Genomic DNA, 18,429 nt, shown 5'->3' with positions numbered 1-18,429 from the left:
TCAAGCATCATCTCTTTGATTAGGCTTTTCTTGATTTTGTCTTCACCTCTATCTGCTCCTGTGACCCTCTCAAAAATCATCTTTATATATATATATATTATTCTTTATGACATTTATCAGTAAAATGCAAACTTCTTGAAGGTAGAGGCTTTTTTGTTTTTTTCTTTTTAATTCATATTGCCCAGTATGGTGCCTAACATGTGGTTGGTAATTAATACATATTTGTTGATTAGTTGATTTTTCTTAGAAATACAAGTAAAGGCAGTAGTGTGTAATGATGGTGAATGTTCTAAATAATTGTGGGATTTTGTTCATTGGTCTCAATATTCTTAGCAAAGTAGTCTAAATCATGCCGTTGGGATTAGGCTTATCAGTGTGAAGGGAGAGGGGAAAAAGAGCAGCCTCCAGGACAGTGAGCTGGGTTAGCAAGACAATCTTGTTCTATTTTGTTATTTGTTTGTTGGACATAAAAAGGAGACACACTTCTATCTCCTAAGCATTATTTATTGGGAAAAGTTTATTTCAACATGTAGAAATTTTTCTATGAAACTGTCATGTTTGTTATGAATTTTGTTGATACCAGTGGTAATGAGATAAGAATTTCATAATCTAGAGACTCCAGGAGGCAGAGAATAGGAACCAAGAACTAAGCCAGAGTGTGACCTCTACCACAAGACCACTGCTTCGGCAAATAGAAAATCTGCAAGCAACACTGGGAGCCCAGACACTGTCATGGGAGAAGTTAGAAAAGAATCTCTCTGACAGGCTTGGTAAGAAACTTTGACTTTTGTGATCAAGTTAACAAATTGGAGAAGTTTGAGGGAATTAACACAATGACAGTTGGCTATGTGGGTTATGTGAGTGGAACTATCAAAACATTTCAGTTTGTTTATTGCCTCAAAAAAGGCCCCAGAGGTTTTATTTGTGTGCTATTCGTGGTAAGTGTGTAGATGGGTGGTGTGCCTACTGTCCTGTTTGTCTCTTGGGCCAGCTCCTCTTTTCTGATCAGAGGGAAAAAGACTGATGGGATTTCACTGATAAAGGAAACCTCCAGATGAGATCCACTCTGAGAAGCTAAGGAGCCTACCCTGGCCCATAATCCTCCCAGGAGTCCTGCTTGATTTCTTCTCCTGTGCACTAGTTTCAGTGCCTGTAGTTACTGTGTTCCTTTTAATCATTGAAAGAGCAAGAACACTTTACACCTATTTATGGCTCTAGTTTGAGGGTATTGGATGGGAATTCACTGTAACTGACATTAACATTTTATGTCCAGTTTCTCTCCATTTACCTTTGCAATTAATATTACATAGGTAATTCTTTCATGTCCCTTGTAAAACTTTTATCCTCATGAATCTTATTACTTGTCTATGATCTGCACTTGTTAGCCTTCTAAGGGCCTGATTAAGTGTGATGAGACAAGACCTCCAAAGGCCAGCAAAGCACAAAGTTGGAGGAAAGTTACAGTTATAGTTTTACTAGGGGAGGTAAACCTAGGGGTACTCCTATGGGTATTAAGACTAAAGACCTCTCTATGGATTTGGAGAAAACATTGTTTATATGTAATGTATCTGCACAGAGATAGCACATGTCTGATGTATGTGTTATGAAAATATATTTACAAGTTAAATTTCACTTTTATTATTCCGAGCTTTAGGTAGATATGTTAAAAATGTGTTCTGGTGATGTACAGAACATATAAAATTGAATGGCTGTTGACTGTTAAAATGTGAATTTACTTAGGGCAATAACAAAGGATCCCTTTTTAAAGTAATTGTCCCTGGGAATAGTATGGTAAATTGAAAATTTGTGAAATTAATAAATTTTCTTTTATTGTCACTAATACCAAGCTAAGCATATTATAATGTGTATATTTAGAAATGTCCACTTACAGCTTAAAATTAGAGTTAGAATCTTGGTGGTCTAGAAACATTAGAAAGAGGTGATTTTCTTTTGTTTCTTGTCGTCAGGTGAAACCCAGGCTTCATTGGCAGCAGCAGTGGAGAGGGAACGTGCTGCTGTTGAAGAGCTTCTTAATAACAAGATGCAGGTGTCTTCCATGGAGTCCCAGAATAGCATCTTGAGACAGGAAAATAGTAGGTTTCAGGTCCAACTTGAAGCCGAGAAAAACAGACTACAGAAATTGGAAGATGAAAACAGCCGGTGAATGTCATCTTTTTGAGCAAAGCTTTTGTTTTTTCTAGAAGAGATAGAACTCATTATTTGTTGATCTTAGGGAACTCCTAGATAAAGAAACTCTGCCAATGCAGGTGACACTTCTTTTGGACTTTTATGATTCGGGCCTTTGAATTGCCTGGGCTCTCACTTGATGTGGCATACAGGTCTTCTTGGCCTCAAAGCCAGCTCTCAGCCTCAAAGCCAGCTCTCAGCCTCAGTGCATGTGGTGTCTCTTGTTTTTATGTATTTTGTAATAAATTTAGAGAGGGCAGTGAAGTAGGACATAGTCTATTTCTATTTTGCAAGAGTTTTTAATATCTGTTGAGTAGTTCTGAATTGAGCTCTTGTTTTTAGAATTTCAGCTCATTAATCAAAAGTGGTCTTTTATGTACTCACTGAAGTACTACCCAGAATATATAGCAAGTTAATAAAACTTATTTTAGTCTTTTTTTTTTTTTTTTTTTTTTTTTTTTTTTGTTCCTCTAAATGTTCTTTTGGTTTACTCTAGGTACCAGGTTGAACTGGAAAACCTAAAAGAAGACTATGGGAAAACCCTGGAAGAGGCTCGGAGAGAAAAGGTAGAATCTTTAGGGCTCTGCTACCCTCAATGTGACTAGGTTTGGAGATTGGGAGGGGAAATTGAGAGGAATGGTGCAGAAAGCTACAGATATGAAGCTGCCAGATTCCCTGAGACTTGACCTATAGCAGTAAAAGGATCCTGAGTATGTTTTTGTGCCTCTAATTTTATCAGGTTACTTTTATATAACAATTTGAGATCCTTTCAAATAAATAATTAAGCTTTATTTTATTTTTTAGACATTATTAAACAGTCAACTAGAAATGGAGAAAATGAAGGTCGAACAAGAAAGAAAGAAAGCAATTTTTTCCCAAGAAATGATGAAAGAAAAGGTATTGCATTTTGTCTGGCCAAATCATTATTTAGGAACTATGTTCAGTCATTCATTTTTGAATAATATTTTATTTTTCTAATTACGTATGAAGATGATTTTTAATATTCATTTTTAAGAAAATCGAGATCCAGATTTTCTCCCTTATTTGCTTCCTCCCTTCCTCCATCTTTAAGATGGTAAACAATTTGATATAGGTTATAAATATGTAGGTCAAAGCATTCACTCTTAAATAATTTAAGTATTAATGTTGAAGTGTCCTGCTGCATGACCAGAAGTCACAGAGGTATTGTTTGGAAGCTGTTTGGAAGCTCCACCTGGTTTGGTGGAGAGATCTTCTTCAGAGTTAGAGGACCAGGTTCCAATTGTGATTTTCCTCTGTACTTTCTGAGGTTCCTTTGGAAAGTCTTTCTGGTGCTTATATGTAAAATGAAGAGGGAATTGAACTGAAAGATCCCCAAGGACCCATCTAATTCTGAATCTGCCACTAGCTGTCACTGCACCATTCTGATTCACAGTGTAGTCAAGACAGTATTGAATTTGAGGATAATTTAGACTTTCTTGAATCTGGATTAGCATGTAAGCCCTTCCTGCTGTTACAGTTAAAATTTACTTTGAAGTTGTCCAATAGAAAAAATTCCTTTTTCCCCAAAAAACTATAATGATGCTAATATAAATACCCTGAAGTCACGTGAGTAACATTTACTAATAGTTTAGTTGTATTATATATAAAGGTAAGATGATGTTAAAATAGGTCTCTTTTGTGATGATAGTACTTCAGAAGTTAACATTGTTTTTTGTGTGAAAATTATTGGGTTTTTTTGTTACAAAAACTTAATAACTTATCTTTTTTTTTTTCTTTTTTCTTTTTTCATCTGATTTGGATTTTTTAATTTTCAAAGGAGCGTAAGACATTTTCTTTTTCAACACTAGAAACTGTTTCCAGCACTCCTACATTATCACGTTCTAGCTCTATAAGTGGAATTGATATGGCAGGCTTACAAACATCATATCTTTCCCAGGTAATGGTTTATTTCTTACTGTACATTTTCTTTCTTTCTTTTTATTATAGCTTTTTATTTACAAGATATATGCATGGGAAATTTTTCAGCATTGATAATTGTAAAACCTTTTGTTCCAATTTTTCCCCTTCCTCCCCCTCCCCCAGATGGTAGGTTGACCAATTAATGTAAAATATGTCATAAATACATATGTATTAAATACAACATATGATGTATACATGTCCATACAGTTATTTTGCTGTACTGTACATTTTCTAATCAGAAAAAGGAAGAACAGGAAATGGAGATTTGTCAACACATGCTCCTCCTTTGCCCCTCCATTTCCTACACATGCCTGTTTCTTATTGTTCTTGGTATAATTTAAAATGGGGAAAATGTGCCTGTAGTCAGTGATACCTTAAGTTCATTCTTCAAAGTAAAATTCTAGGAAATTATAAATAATATTTAGAATGGAAAATAGTTTTTTTTTTTAAACTGTTAAACATGTGGGCTATTTATTCATGTGTATGGCTATATTGATAATGCTTAAATAATAATATGCTGAGGCATTGATTGGGGTATGCAACAATGAATAAGTGATGAATGGTGTGCTCTAGATTGTATAAGTATTGTAGAAGTTCGTAGAATAGAAAAGAAAGTGTGTATGTGCCAAAATATTGGGAAAATCACCAGAGAAAAAGAGACTTTGAGCTGGGCCTCAAAGAATGAGAAGGAATTGGGTAAGTTGAAGAAAGGTTGAAAGGGCTTTGTGATTAATTTATACTGATTTAATTAGAACTGAGGGTTTGAGTTGAGGATTATTGGGAAATGTAGATTCAAAAATGGCAGCGGGATCTTGATTTGATAGATAGAGTCTTTGGAGGCTATTATATTTTAATATGGAAAAGAATTGTAACCATGAAGATGAGTTAGAAGGACTAATTGGACTGGGGTGGGGAATAGCTGTGATATAGGAAAATGAATCTGAGACATTTTGAAGGAAAATTGGATAGGAGTTAGTGAGGGATTATAGAAGATAATGGAGAAGAAGAGGTCTAATGTTTCTAGCTTGGGAGACAAAAAGAATGGGAGTACCAGTGACAGAAATGGAAAGATTTAGATAAGGGAGCCATTTTGGTGAGAAAAAAGAGTTTGTCAAATCAAATGCAGGATTTTAGGCGATAATGGAACATCCAAATGGTAATGGGGAACTGGAGCATAGAGATGTAGAGTTGAGTGATATTCCCAAAGTTGAGACAAAAATTGAAGCAAGTGGTGATTAGGAACTTCTTGGAAAACAGTCATGGCTAGAAAGCTGAGAAAAATGCCATTGATAGAGAAAAAGAATTTTAAGCATAAAAGCCAAAAGAGAGGGGAAGCCTCTAAGTAGGAATTACATTCTTCATGGAACTGATGAATTTATTTGTATTCCCAGTTAGCTATAGGGAGGAAATAGATGAAATTTACAGTATCCTATGTATAAGAGTTCCTTTCTACTATCTGGCAGGTGCTATTAAATATTGTGGAAAGTAAGTAACCATTTCTAATTTGTCTTTTGCAAGTTTAGTTTAAACTTGAAGCATTTCTTGGAAGTGAGAATGTATCAGTACTTTGTTTCATGGTGATTAAAATGTGAATAATATTGTAATATACATTATTGACATGTCTCTCTTGAAATGAGAAAGAAAGGTGTTCAGGCTCAAATAGAGAAATCTTCTATGTCTCAATGATGATTTTTGCACCATGTATCTGAATGTTTTGTATGAGTGTGTATATGCATATTAAAATGTGTGTCTAATCTTTTTTTTTCATAATAAACATAGGATGAATCTCAAGATCATTCGTTAGGGCCAATGTCAGTGTCAGTAAATGGAAGCAATCTCTATGATGCTGTAAGAATGGGAGCAGGATCAAGTGTTATTGAAAATCTTCAGTCTCAATTAAAGCTAAAGGAAGGAGAAATTACCCACTTACAGGTAATGATTAATCCTAAGTGTGTATCAAATGTTTCTTAAAAAAAATTGATGTAATCAGCAGAAGTTGGTTTCTATCTTCTCAGAAGCAAACTTGCACAGAAGTATATATTGGATTTTCTGCGTGAATAAAGACATTTTTGGTTTTCTGATTTTTAAAAAAGTACAAGAATCCAGAAAGTCCTTTTCTGATACCTCACTGTGGTATGGAATTGATCTCTGGACTTTTGAAGGCTCTTCCAGGAGAGGACAAGCAAGTTTACTGAGCTGGAAAGATTTCAAGTCAGCCTTTAGGAAAACAGCTTGCTGAATTGGAAAGACTCAGTACTAGTACACTAGTCACTTGATGAAATATATGCAATGACAATCAATGAAATTTTTAAAAAATTTATCATTCAAATTGTGTCTGTATTGCCATCCAGAAAAAATGGGAATTCTTCATTTATTGGTATTTTCTCCTTTAAAATTTTTTTTTTTTAAATCGCATACTTTTTTTGAAAATACCATCGCAAGAATTTTTCTTTTCCAGGTGAAGTATTTTGATTTGTGGTGTTTGTTCTCTTTGTAGATGGAAATTGGAAATTTGGAAAAAACTCGCTCTATAATGGCTGAAGAGTTGGTTAAATTAACAAATCAGAATGATGAATTTGAAGAAAAAGTGAAGGAAATACCAAAGCTTCGTGCACAGCTAAGGGTAAGCGTTTTTTAAATTTCAGATTTACACAATTTGTAGTATTTTAAACATTATGACATTTGGAACTACAAGAAGTTAAAAAAGGACATTTTAAAATTTATAGACCTTAAGTTTATTGCATTCAGTTCTGGCAATGGATGGATATAAAGAGGTTTTTAATATGTTTAACTCCAACAGAATTAAGTACTTCACTTTTAAAAACTATTTGGAATTAGCCTTAAATTCATGGTAAAAATCACACAAATCAAAGTGGTAATACAGAGTACCTCCTTCTCCCCCATGCATAATAAATCAATCAATTATCTGGGGAACAAGATAGAGTCCAGACAGTATAGACAATTACCCAAACTTTGCCCGTTGGTCAAATATCATAGCCACCACAATTTCTGCTTTTTCTGTAATGAATCTTTATTACTGCAACAAGAAAACAAACATGACTTAAATTATTTAAGACTATGTGGATATAGAAGCAGCTAGATGGTGCAGTGGATAGAGCACCAGCCCTGAAATCAGTAGGACCTGAATTCAGATCTGGCCTCTGATACAGAGCTGTGTGATTCTGGGCAAGTCACTTAACCCCAATTGCCTCAGCAAAACAAACACAAACAAAAATACTATGTGGATATATACCTCATATATTACCTGTTATTGAGAAATGATACTTGAATTTGTTTTGAATTTACATGTGCAAGTAATTGTTCTTTCAAAAAAAAAGCAACATTATCTCAAAAAAAAAAAAGAATGTTACATTTAACTTGGAAATCAAATGAAATAAATTAAGCAACTTGAAAAATTATTGTTACATTCCAATAGAAATTTTAAAGGAATATTTTGTATATCATTTTAATTTTCATAGTTTTTAATTATGTGTATTGGTTTTAGTCTAGCACTTGAAAGGCAATGAAATCTGGACACTTTGTATCATCAGTTAGTTCATTGCCACTAGATCTGACCTTACAATTGCCATAAATCTATCCGTGCTATTTTTTGTGAGGGTAAAATTTCTGTTTGTACCTTAAATGGGAACAATACTTGTGAAATTCGCTAAGGATAAGTTACCATGATTTATTTCCTAGATACCAGTAAATGGGTTTAGATTTAACTGAATTCTTGGGGAGAAGAGATGATAGTTCTGTTATGTAGTTTGGTAAGTCTTTTTCTTAATCCATTTCATGGCTAAGTTAATTTATACTTGGCTTGTTCTATCCCAAATGAATTAATTATATATGTGTGTGTGCGCATATATTTTTTATAATAACTTTTTATTTTTCAAAATTCATGCAAAGATAGTTTTCAGCATTCATCCTTGCAAAATGTTGTGTTCCAAATTTTTCTCCCTACCCACTCTCCACTCCCCCTCCTCTAGACAACAAGTAATCCAGTATAGGTTTAATGTGCAATTCTTCTAAATATAATGAAATATATTTTTTATGAGCTCTGCTTACAGGAGACAGTGATGAATAACAACTGATATATCTACATACTGTATTAAAGTTTGTAAAGGTCTTTCTATACCTTAGCAAAACATTCATTACAACTCTGATGGTTATTATTGGTATTCCCATTTTATAGATGGAAAAAACTGAGCCTTATTAAGGTTACATTGCTTTTGCTTGGTCCCACATCCAAGTGCATTTCAGTGGTAGTAGTACATTCATTTTCTTAACTCTTCAGTTCAGTATTCACTATATTAGCTACCTTAATGGGAAAAGTTCAAATTAGAGAGGCAGATGGCCTAAGCTGGAGTCCTGGTTCTGTTGTAATAATTAGGTTTCAAACTTTGGGAAATCCACTTTATCTTTCTGGACCTGTTTCTGTTTCATTGATTTGGGGTGTACCCCATTTTCACCATTCCAGGTCACACGATGGCCTCTGATGGCTCCTCTAGCTTAAGATTGTGTGACTTAGGGGTCTGTAGAGGGTTACTGGAGTAATCACCTGAGACTCACTCTTCTGGTGATGAGGAAGATTGGTCTAAATTAGACCTTGGATGGCAGGGCATCCATTACTTGCCCAGGATTTGCTAAAGTTTGTGCCTTGGTCTGGAAGAACCCAGGATCAGCTTCTCCTATGACCAGTCATTAAAAGAAGACTCGGGGAAAAAAAAAATAAGCCAATGTGTTCCAAGAAAAAAGATCCTTGAAAGGTGATAGGTGGATATGATGCTTGTCCTTTGTGGACCTTTGACATAGCTTATGAAACAATGATGGCACCAGTCTGTTTTGAGACATTTGCTGTAATGATTTATAATATGTGAAAAATTCTTTTTGTAGGACTTGGATCAAAGATATAATACTATTCTACAAATGTATGGAGAAAAAGCAGAAGAGGCAGAAGAGCTCCGATTAGATCTTGAAGATGTGAAAAATATGTATAAGACTCAGATAGACGAACTCTTAAGACAAAGACTGAACTAAACTGGTGAAAAATAATTTTATAGTGCATCAAAGAAAAAATTGACTATGTAAATGCAGAATTCTAATAACATGTAAATTCTATTAAAATATTAAAAAGTGATTTTCTTATAGAATTTAGAAGTTTGAAAGATTGTTTTATAACATGCAGTACTATTTGGAGTTAAGTTATTTGGTGCAATATCTGAATTTTATTTTTGAAACAATTTTCTCTTTATTTAAAATTAATTTTAAAACACCCGATTTTATGTCTTGACCAACATAGAAGTTGATTACTTTGCCCTCATATCAGTAAATCAGTCTATAATGAAATGTTATGGAAGAATATTTTAGAATGGAATTCATATATATATATATTGTAGATATATAATATAAATATATCTATAATTTATATGTGTGTATATAATGTATATATTGGGATACATTGCTCATCATAGCCTTGGAATCTTTGATGTGATAAAATTTTTAATATATCTCATCTGCCACTCATGAGTATGTACATATGTGTTGGACTAAAAAAAGTTACTCACCTTGAGTTATGTTATTAAATGGCATTAATTTTTAGAAAGTATAAATCCTAAAAACTTGCTGTCTGAAATATAAAGGGCAGATAATTCAGACGTGGCTTTTCTTTTTTGATCTAAGCATGACTCCAGTCTGCTCTCTGGTGAATTTCATGTTCTCAGGCTGACATTGGCATTCTCATTTGATATATGGAAGAGTTATTTCACCAAAGTAATAGGATTTAGTTCTTTTAAAATGTCCTTTTTTGTAGCCAGCAAAAGAGAGCTCTAGCTATTTTACATTTAGTTGAGCAGAAATTTACCTGTAACTATAATTTTAGTTTTGTGCTTGAAAACAGTTTCATTTAAGTATTTTTGGAAAAGAGAGACTGTTTTATAGCATAACTAAGAATAATAAAAGTAAATTCACTTATTAAAATAATTGGTTCTTTTAGAACTATCAGTGCTCTAATTCTATATAAAGCAATATTTTTGGCACTTTAAAAAGTGAATATTTGAAACGGTAGAACTTTAAAAATTTATAGAAACCATTTTAGTTTGATATTAATGTAAATCCATGTTATTTATAGTTTTAATTTATTTTGTAAAACACTTTTATATTAAACTTTATTTTTTGTTATTTTTCTTCTATATTCCCAAACCAATTATGTCATAGGTTGTTTTTGACCTTCATTCTTAAAAAAAACTCTTGTGATTGTATGAAGACGGTGTTGATCATTGTCATTTTCCTTTCATTTGGAGTGACAATTAATAACCATCCTTTTTTCAATTCTGTTTTTGTTCAGAGAATAGCCAGGTGAAGTTTTAGATTTGTGAAGGGGTTTGATGCATTTATGTCACTGGCCAATTGTGGCTATTTCATGTAGTTTTTAGTTAAATTTGCAATTCCATCAGTTTACTATCACAGAAAACCATATTGAAGAACCTTTTCCAGGGTAATTACAAAATGACCTCATTTTCTTTCTCTTTGCATTCCAGACAGCAGCTGTATCACTTGGTCTCTGATTTGTAGCACTAATAAATATTCTTTCAATGTGAACTATGCTGAAGAAGTTAATTTCTTGTTGTTTCATTGCTACAAAGCAATCTGATTTCTTTTGGGAAATGTGGTAATGTGAATATTTAGGGACAAAATACTATAATTACTGGAATGAAATAGATTTTTCTTAGAGACAATCCAGTCACATAACTTTTTTGTTTTTTTTTAAAGGTTTGGCCAGGAGAAAAGTATAAAATAAATTTTTTGAAAGTTAAGAAGTTGAAAGACTTTAAAGAGTGCAGAACTACAATGTTAGAGTTTAGGAATTATAAAATTCTGACTGAAAAAGTTCTTTATAAACATTGGGGGAAAAACTCCAATCCATTATACAACTTAGTCAACAAATTTCTGACATAAGGAACATTTCCTGGGGAAATTAAAATGAAACATCTATGTACATTCTCTTAAGCATTCTAGAAATTGATTTTAGTACTTAAACATTTTAATAAATGAATATAAGGTAGTGGCTGATAGTTTAATCACATTCTTGTTTAATTTTAAGTTGCCAGATAAATATATATGTATCATTATCAAGTATTGATTTAATAATTTTGAACTTATTTGAGTAATTTATTGACAGGGTACACTGTTAGAAAGTGTTTTTTATTTGTAAAAACATGTTCTAAAATAATAATTGAATTTCTATTTTAATCCACAGTTAAATGCTGTATCCAATTTGATTTTCCTATTAAAAATCTTTTTTTCTCATATAAAAAGAATTCTAAATTTACATACTGAAAAATAGGTAGCCCAAGAGTAATATTCTCATGTCTCTCTGTATTATTTAACATATTTTAGAATTCCTGGTAGATAAAATGAATTTTTGTTTCTGGCTGCTTTCTACCTTGTTCTTTTAAAACCTTGTTTTTGAAATAAGCCGTGTAACTTTTTACTGTAACTTAAGAAAGAATAGCTTTAAAAATGTTGTCACTTATATTTTTCACTTCAAGGAACAGAAATAAGAATCTGATGCTTTCTTGAGTTGTGAATTAGGTCCTTTATTAACTCATGAAAAATGCTTATTTTGAAGTTCTCTAAAAGCACATAATATAACTAATTTATGGACAGCCACAAAGTAAAAGTAGGAGATAACTGGAGATGTCCAAATTTTACCATATGTGCATATGTAATATTTTTACTTAGTTTTTATTTTTGTTACAAATAAATTAATTGAATTTCCCATTAACTATGCCAGATTTTATCTCCTGATAGTTTATATTTTTTAAAGAATTTAAAAAACAGGTTAATATGACAGAAGAGATTGCTAGTCTTTTAATTTAAGTTGTAAGATAATGTAAATAACCGTTAAAAAAAAAGTGTGGGGATTGCTTAAATAAAGATTTTAAAATAATAGTGCATTTCATTTGTAAGCACATAAATTAAGGTAATACAGATTGGGAGAGTTAGCTTCTATGTAGACCACTATATAGGTCTGAAATTTTTGTTGGGGTAAAAAACCCAAGTCAAACAAATATTTGTATGTGTGTGTTTTTTTTGATTGTGACCATGTTTGTCAAGCATATTTATTTGTGTTTGGTCTTTTTTTCTCCCTAGAAGTTGTCATTCTGTGAGTCTGCCTTCTTTTAAATCAGCAGGTAGCAGTAGTTATTCTGCAGGCAGATTCCTGAGACCTGTGCTTTTGCAAGGCAGTTTGCCAAAGCTGAACTTTCTTATCGTCACATCCTTTTTGCTCTCCACCTCCCTTCTCCCTGTTACAAACTGAAAAATAGATAGCCCAAGAGTTAAAATTTATAGCATTGCATGGAATCTTTGGGTTGGGTGGGGCTTTGAGGCCATTTACAACCTTTGCTTGGAGAGCTCTGATGGGGAAGACAGTGCCCCTGGCACAATACCTAACATTTCATAAATCTTGAAATCCTATCCCATTCCACGTTTGAATAACTGTTAGGAAATTTTTCTTTATGGTAAGCCTAAACTTAGGACACCTCCCCCCCACTCCCTCCCCAATTGTGTTTAAGTACTACCTTCCAAGTGATAGCCTTTCCAGTCCTGGAAAGCTTCCATGAGTTTCACCTGAAACATCTACTTCAAGTTAGAGTTCATTCACCCAGTTGTCCATTGACATCCAGAGGCCCTTCTTCTGGATGCTCCCCAGATGTTCTTCCTAAAATGTCTTGCCCAGAATTGAACCTACTGCTCCAGATGAAGCCCATGCAGCGGAAAGATTGATTTACTCAGACACTTTGTCAGCCCCTGTTTTCATTGGTCTCTTTTGGCTGACTTATATCATCGAATTACTGATATACTGAGCTTATTATCCACTCAGATTCTCAAACTTAATGCTTGCATAACTTAGCCATGACTCTTCCCCCATCTTGGATTTGGAAAGTAGATTTTTGGGAGAGATTTTACCTTTAAAATTTTATCCTGTTAGATTTGGCACAAATGCCTGTCATTTTCTTTTGGGATCTTGGTTCTGTCTTTTACTATGTTGGCTCTTAACATAATTATGACCATATATTTCTTTTTGGAAGTCATTGACAGAAATGTAGAACAATACACAGTGGGGCAGATCCTTGGGGGCAGGGAACATCCACTAGAAACCTTCCACTGAACTTGAGATCAGGAGAGACTGGATACCAAAGCTGCCTCTGCCATTTGGAGGCTGTTGCTACAGGCTCTGTGAGGTTCAGTTTCTTTATTTGTAAAAAGAAGACCATGTCAGTTATACCTGACTGAGGTTATTGTGAATATTATAAGTGAAATAATGTGTTTTTGCTAACTTTGAAATGTTACATAAGTGGCATCTCAGAAAGTTGACACCTTCCCATTCATTACTGTTTAGGGCCAGTTACAGCCAATCCTGCATTTCTTCTTTTGGGTACTGTATTCTAGCCCCCATCTTTCCATATTGTCCACAGAGAGCATTGAGAGTCTTTTGTCAATTTTCTGAAATCTAGGCAAGTTTTTATTTTTATGACTTGCTAGTAATCTTATCAGGAAAGGAAATTAAGTATATGTGATGTGATCTGTTTTTCAACAGTCATGGGTATTTTTTCTTGTATTTACTTCTTACATTATGACGTTCAAGTTATTTAATTTGAACTGTTCCTGGGAGAGGACTGTGGTCCATAAGTTGTTTTGACCTACTGTCTCCATAGCCAGTTTTCTTGTGTAGAAAGGATGTCTTCCAGTATTTCCTTTTGCTTCTTTTCAAAATTTTCTTCCATTCAGGTTTTTCCCCCTTCTGAACTCAATTTCTCATAGCTTCTTTGGAAAGCTTTAGTTTTACTGTCTTCAAATTAACTTATTTTGTGTTTTTAAATTATTTATTGAAAGCTGTAATATCTGCTCTGGATTGATTGCTAATTTTTTTATGAATTTTGTTTTGAACTATTCTTTAAGGTTTTGTTTTTTTTTTTTTTCTTTTGCTGTTAAGTGTTCTCTGGGGAATTCATTGGATTCAGCTTTTCATTAGGCAATGAGGATCAAGTGAGATAATGTATATAAAACACTCTGTAAATCTCAAAGCACTCTGTGTTTGCTAATAACCAGGCAGTATTAGTTCATGTCTTTCCTTCACTTAATATATATTTAGAGTACTTAAATAACTAATCTTCCCATTTGTTTGTGAGATTATCTTTTCTGGTGGTTTATCTGCTTATGTGTTACTTTGGATTTTTGTAGCCATAAAACACAGGAATCAGTTTTATTTTGTAAGACACTTTATATTAATTTTTTTGTTATTTTCCTTATGTATGTTTTTGGGCTTCATTCTTTAAAAAAACTTTTGTGACTCCATGAAGACTCTATGGATTATCATTTTCCCTTTATTCCAGAACTTGTCTTTTCCTCTTTTGATCTCCTCTGTTTGTTCTTTTGTTACCTCCTTTTTTCCTAAGATATGACCTGTGAGCCCTGGCTACTGGCTTTTGGCTTTCTTAGATTGTGAACTTATCAAGCTTGTCTCTACCTTGAATAACCTCCAGGAGGAGGTTTGGAGGGGACAGAACTGGTCTGAACACTTTTCAAAAGCCCCCTTTTTATCAGGTTCTAAACACTTCTTTCTAGTTTTTGACTTGGAATGCTGCTCTAAACACCCCATATTTGTACCTTGTTCCTATTCTTCTTCCCCAATCCTTTAGACAGCCTAAGAGAATTAGTGCAAACTTTTGGGATGGGAGTATTGGTGTTCAGGCAGCATCATGCCTACAGGTGACTCCTAGTTTCAAGGCTGCCTCTGCGTGTTGGTATGGTGGTTGGGCTTGGTAGTCAAAGGTGGCAATAGTGAAAATTCAAATATTAGTTGATAATAAAATATGAGAAATAATGGGTAAGATGATTTCAGAAAAATCCAGAAAGATAGTGAAGTGATTATAGAATCAAGAAAACATCTATACTAATGACAATGTTGTTCTATGAACAACTATTCTCAGCAGTTTCATTATACAAGACAATCTTAAAGGACTCATGTTGAAAAATTCTATCTCCAGAGCAAGAACTGATGGAGTCTGATTGAAGACTGACTCATGCTGTTTTTCTTTTTTTAGTTTGAGTTTTCTTCCACAAAATTACTCTTATGGAAATATATTTTACATGATTTAACCTATAACCTCTATTGGATTGCTTACTGTCTCAGGGAGAGATAGAATTTGGAACTCAAAATAAAAAATAAATGTTGAAGCTTTTTATATGAAATTGGGAGAAGAAAATACCGTTAAAAAATTTCTTCATGGGGAAAATAACTCCTGGCTCAATTTATCTCATCCAATGAGATTGTGTAAAATGCTCAGCAAACAAGAATTGCTATTTCTTTCTGATATTCCTTATTGTTTTTATTTTGTTTTCAGTTAGCAAATTATTGGATACCATCACTGATCAACTTGCCATCATTTTTCTCATCTCTAAAATAAGGATATTTGATTTGATAGAACATTCATCTCAACATCCATGAGCCCCATAATCATTAGAAACAGATGCAAACATTTCAAATATAATACTTGAGGTATTTTTTTTTTTTTTTTCAGTGTACGATGTATTCTGCTGTATTTTAAGGAATCTGCATGGTACTTATGCCAAAAAGTATCTTGGTATATAACCAAATGGAAAACCAATTTGTTAGAATTTTCAAAAAAAAATCTTCTGGACCATTTGACAAGAAACTGCAGTATGTTTCTAGTGTTTGCCAAAAGTAGTGTTGTGGCAAATAAATTGGGAAAATACAAAAAATATGTATTTGCTTTTTGCTACCTTTATTTTCATTGCCAATGAGATTGGATTAGAGTATCAAATAGGCTTTTGATACAATTTTTCCCCTTCTAAGTGAGGCCCTCCTGTAAGAGACCTAAAGACTTCTGAAAATTATTTCATTCCTGGAATTATTTCCCACAGCTTCTAAGCTATTTAAGTTGGCTGGGGGTTGGAAGTGAATTAAACCGTGATCAATAAGCATTTATTAAACATCAACCACATACTGGGCACTATGCTGTGTACTGGATATGTGAAACCATCCCTGCTTTTGAGGAGCTTACATGCTAACATTTGCTAGCATGTATAATTGCATTTGGTATGATAGGATTTAACCTCAGTTGTTTATGGGGAATTGTGATTTGTAATTTTGTTGGTATGTGGAACTAGTAAACCTTATTTCATCAATGAAATAACAGGACAAGTTTCCCCTTCCTTGCCCAAACAAAAAGCTTGAGGGAAATTGTCAATATGCGTGGATATTTAGTTGATCTGCATTTATATTTTGAACTTCCCATTTCTAAGGATTAAGTTATTTCAGGAGGTCAAATGAAATTACCTCGAGGCAGGTAGGTGGTACTGTGGATAGAATGTTGGATGTGGATACAACTTTAGATTTACCAGCTCTGTGACTCTGGGCAAATTACTTAAGCACTGTCTGCCCAGCTTTCCTATGAAATGAAGGGCACCTGTTTCTCAGGATTGTGAGGGCAAAATGGGTTCATTGGTAGAGCTCTTTGTAAACTTAAAAAAAAACCAAAACTTGATTAATGCTTTTAACGCTATTAGTGATGCTGTTAATAATAATCATGGTGGTGACTCCTATCTACCTTCACAATATTCTCTCTACTCATACAGGCTCATCTTAGTTTTAAGCCATTTCAAATCTCCCAATTGGTTTTTGCACCCCCAATCTCTCCCGGCACTCTCCATTTCATTTTATACCCAGCAGCAGAATTGATATTTGCTACAACACAAAACTGAGTGTCGGATTCCTCAATAATCTTCAGTGGTTTCTGGTTCCTTACAGGATAAAGTACAAAATCCCGCGTTTGCCATTTAAAACCCTCTACAATTAATTCCCAGCTATCTTTCTGGTTTGTGTTTACTAATTTTTTTCTTCTCACCAAGTCCTGTTGATTCTATCCCTGAAACATCTACTCGTTTCCTCTGAACGTGGCCACCAGGCCGGGACTTGGTTACCTGGCACATAGAAGGTTCTTAATAAACGTTTGCTGCTGTTGACTAACATTCTCGTGCGTCAATTTTGGGGTGGTCTCCAAATTCTGAAGTGCATTCCAGTTTATTAGAATCCTTGGCTTCCATTAGGACAAAACTTTAACTTAAACTGTGGGTGGTGACTCCATTTGAGGTTGAATACCTGAATATGAAGATCTAAAAATTATGATTATCAATAAAAGTTTGATTTGTATGCCTATTTTATGTACCATTGCATACAAATTTCTTGTGAAGGGGAAAGGGTCAAGAGTGGACAAAGTGTAAGAAGGCTTGTGTTCCATCCTCTGACTAGTCTCTTCTTGACATTTAGTTTCTCGCTCTGTATTCTCCCCTGCCTTCGGAGGTTAGTTCTGCCTTTTTTTTTTGCTTCTGAGTCCACAGAGCTGGGGGATCACACGCCGAGCCGGGTAGAGTTTGATAATCGGGAGGCATTTAGGGTTAGAGTCGGGAGGCTAACCCTAAATGCCTCCCGACTCTAACCCTAACCCTAAATGCGCTGCCTCCCGACTCCCGACTCCCGACTCCCGACTCTAACCCTAACCCTAAATTAACCTGTTTGATCCTGGGCAAGTAAGTGCCTCGTTTCCTTGGGCCTCATTCCCACTCTTCCCACCCCCACCCCCGCCTGTAAAGTTTATGGGGTGGTTCTAATTGTTTTTTCAGTCCTTTCCGGCTCCACAGCTGCTACCATCTAGCCTAGGATTCCATGAATCAGAACTAAATTATTTCTGGCCAAATCAAGCCAATATACTTAAGATAGCAACAAGATGGATTAAAAAGAGGAATGACTCGTTGGCTGAGTCTTAAAGACTCAAGTGGCTCTTTTTAAGAAGGCTCACGGACGTGGATTCAGTGGTCTAAAGAACCTGGAGACGAGAAGGAGGGTGCCGAGGGGAGAAGAAACGGCTCACTCCCCGTGCCCTTGGCCCTGAGGCGGGACCAGGGGGAAGGAGCGACGAGCCAGGTTGGGATCCCGGGGCAGACGCGCTGGCTGCGGACTAACCAGGGCGCAGCCAGGGTGGGCAGCGGGACCCGCCGCCCAGGGTCTCGGGCAGGACCAGCAGCCTCGGGCAGCTGTCCCGCCTGGCCTGGGCGCCCCCTGGCCCGGCTCTGGGCTCCGGGCGCCGGAGGTTTCCGGTGAGCTCCCCAGGCCGGTTATGACGACTCCCTCCTCTTTCTCCACCTCCACCGTTCCCTCCTCCTCCTCCTCCTCCTCCTCCTCAAGAGCTAGCCCCAGGCGCCGCCTCCTCCTCC

The 18,429-nt window shown here is 34.9% G+C and overlaps 1 protein-coding gene across 1 annotated transcript in view; it reads left to right on the top strand.

Annotated features, from left to right (window-relative positions):
* The window catches only part of TMF1 (TATA element modulatory factor 1), a 28,619-nt gene extending 17,891 nt beyond the window's left edge, over positions 1–10,728 (top strand). The window contains exons 10-17 of the mRNA XM_031953771.1: positions 614–770; positions 1,968–2,160; positions 2,684–2,753; positions 2,992–3,084; positions 3,986–4,105; positions 5,908–6,060; positions 6,626–6,751; positions 9,025–10,728. Coding sequence (XP_031809631.1) covers positions 614–770; positions 1,968–2,160; positions 2,684–2,753; positions 2,992–3,084; positions 3,986–4,105; positions 5,908–6,060; positions 6,626–6,751; positions 9,025–9,168 — 1,056 coding nt within the window. The 3' untranslated portion in view covers positions 9,169–10,728. The remainder of the gene's footprint in view (positions 1–613; positions 771–1,967; positions 2,161–2,683; positions 2,754–2,991; positions 3,085–3,985; positions 4,106–5,907; positions 6,061–6,625; positions 6,752–9,024) is intronic.
* The last annotated feature ends 7,701 nt before the right edge of the window (positions 10,729–18,429 follow it).

The sequence above is a fragment of the Sarcophilus harrisii genome, chromosome 1 (genome assembly GCF_902635505.1).
Source record: "Sarcophilus harrisii chromosome 1, mSarHar1.11, whole genome shotgun sequence".
Classification (NCBI taxonomy): Eukaryota; Metazoa; Chordata; class Mammalia; order Dasyuromorphia; family Dasyuridae; genus Sarcophilus; species Sarcophilus harrisii.
The sequence above is the reverse complement of the archived record's forward strand: the minus strand, read 5'-3'. Positions and strand labels throughout refer to the sequence as shown.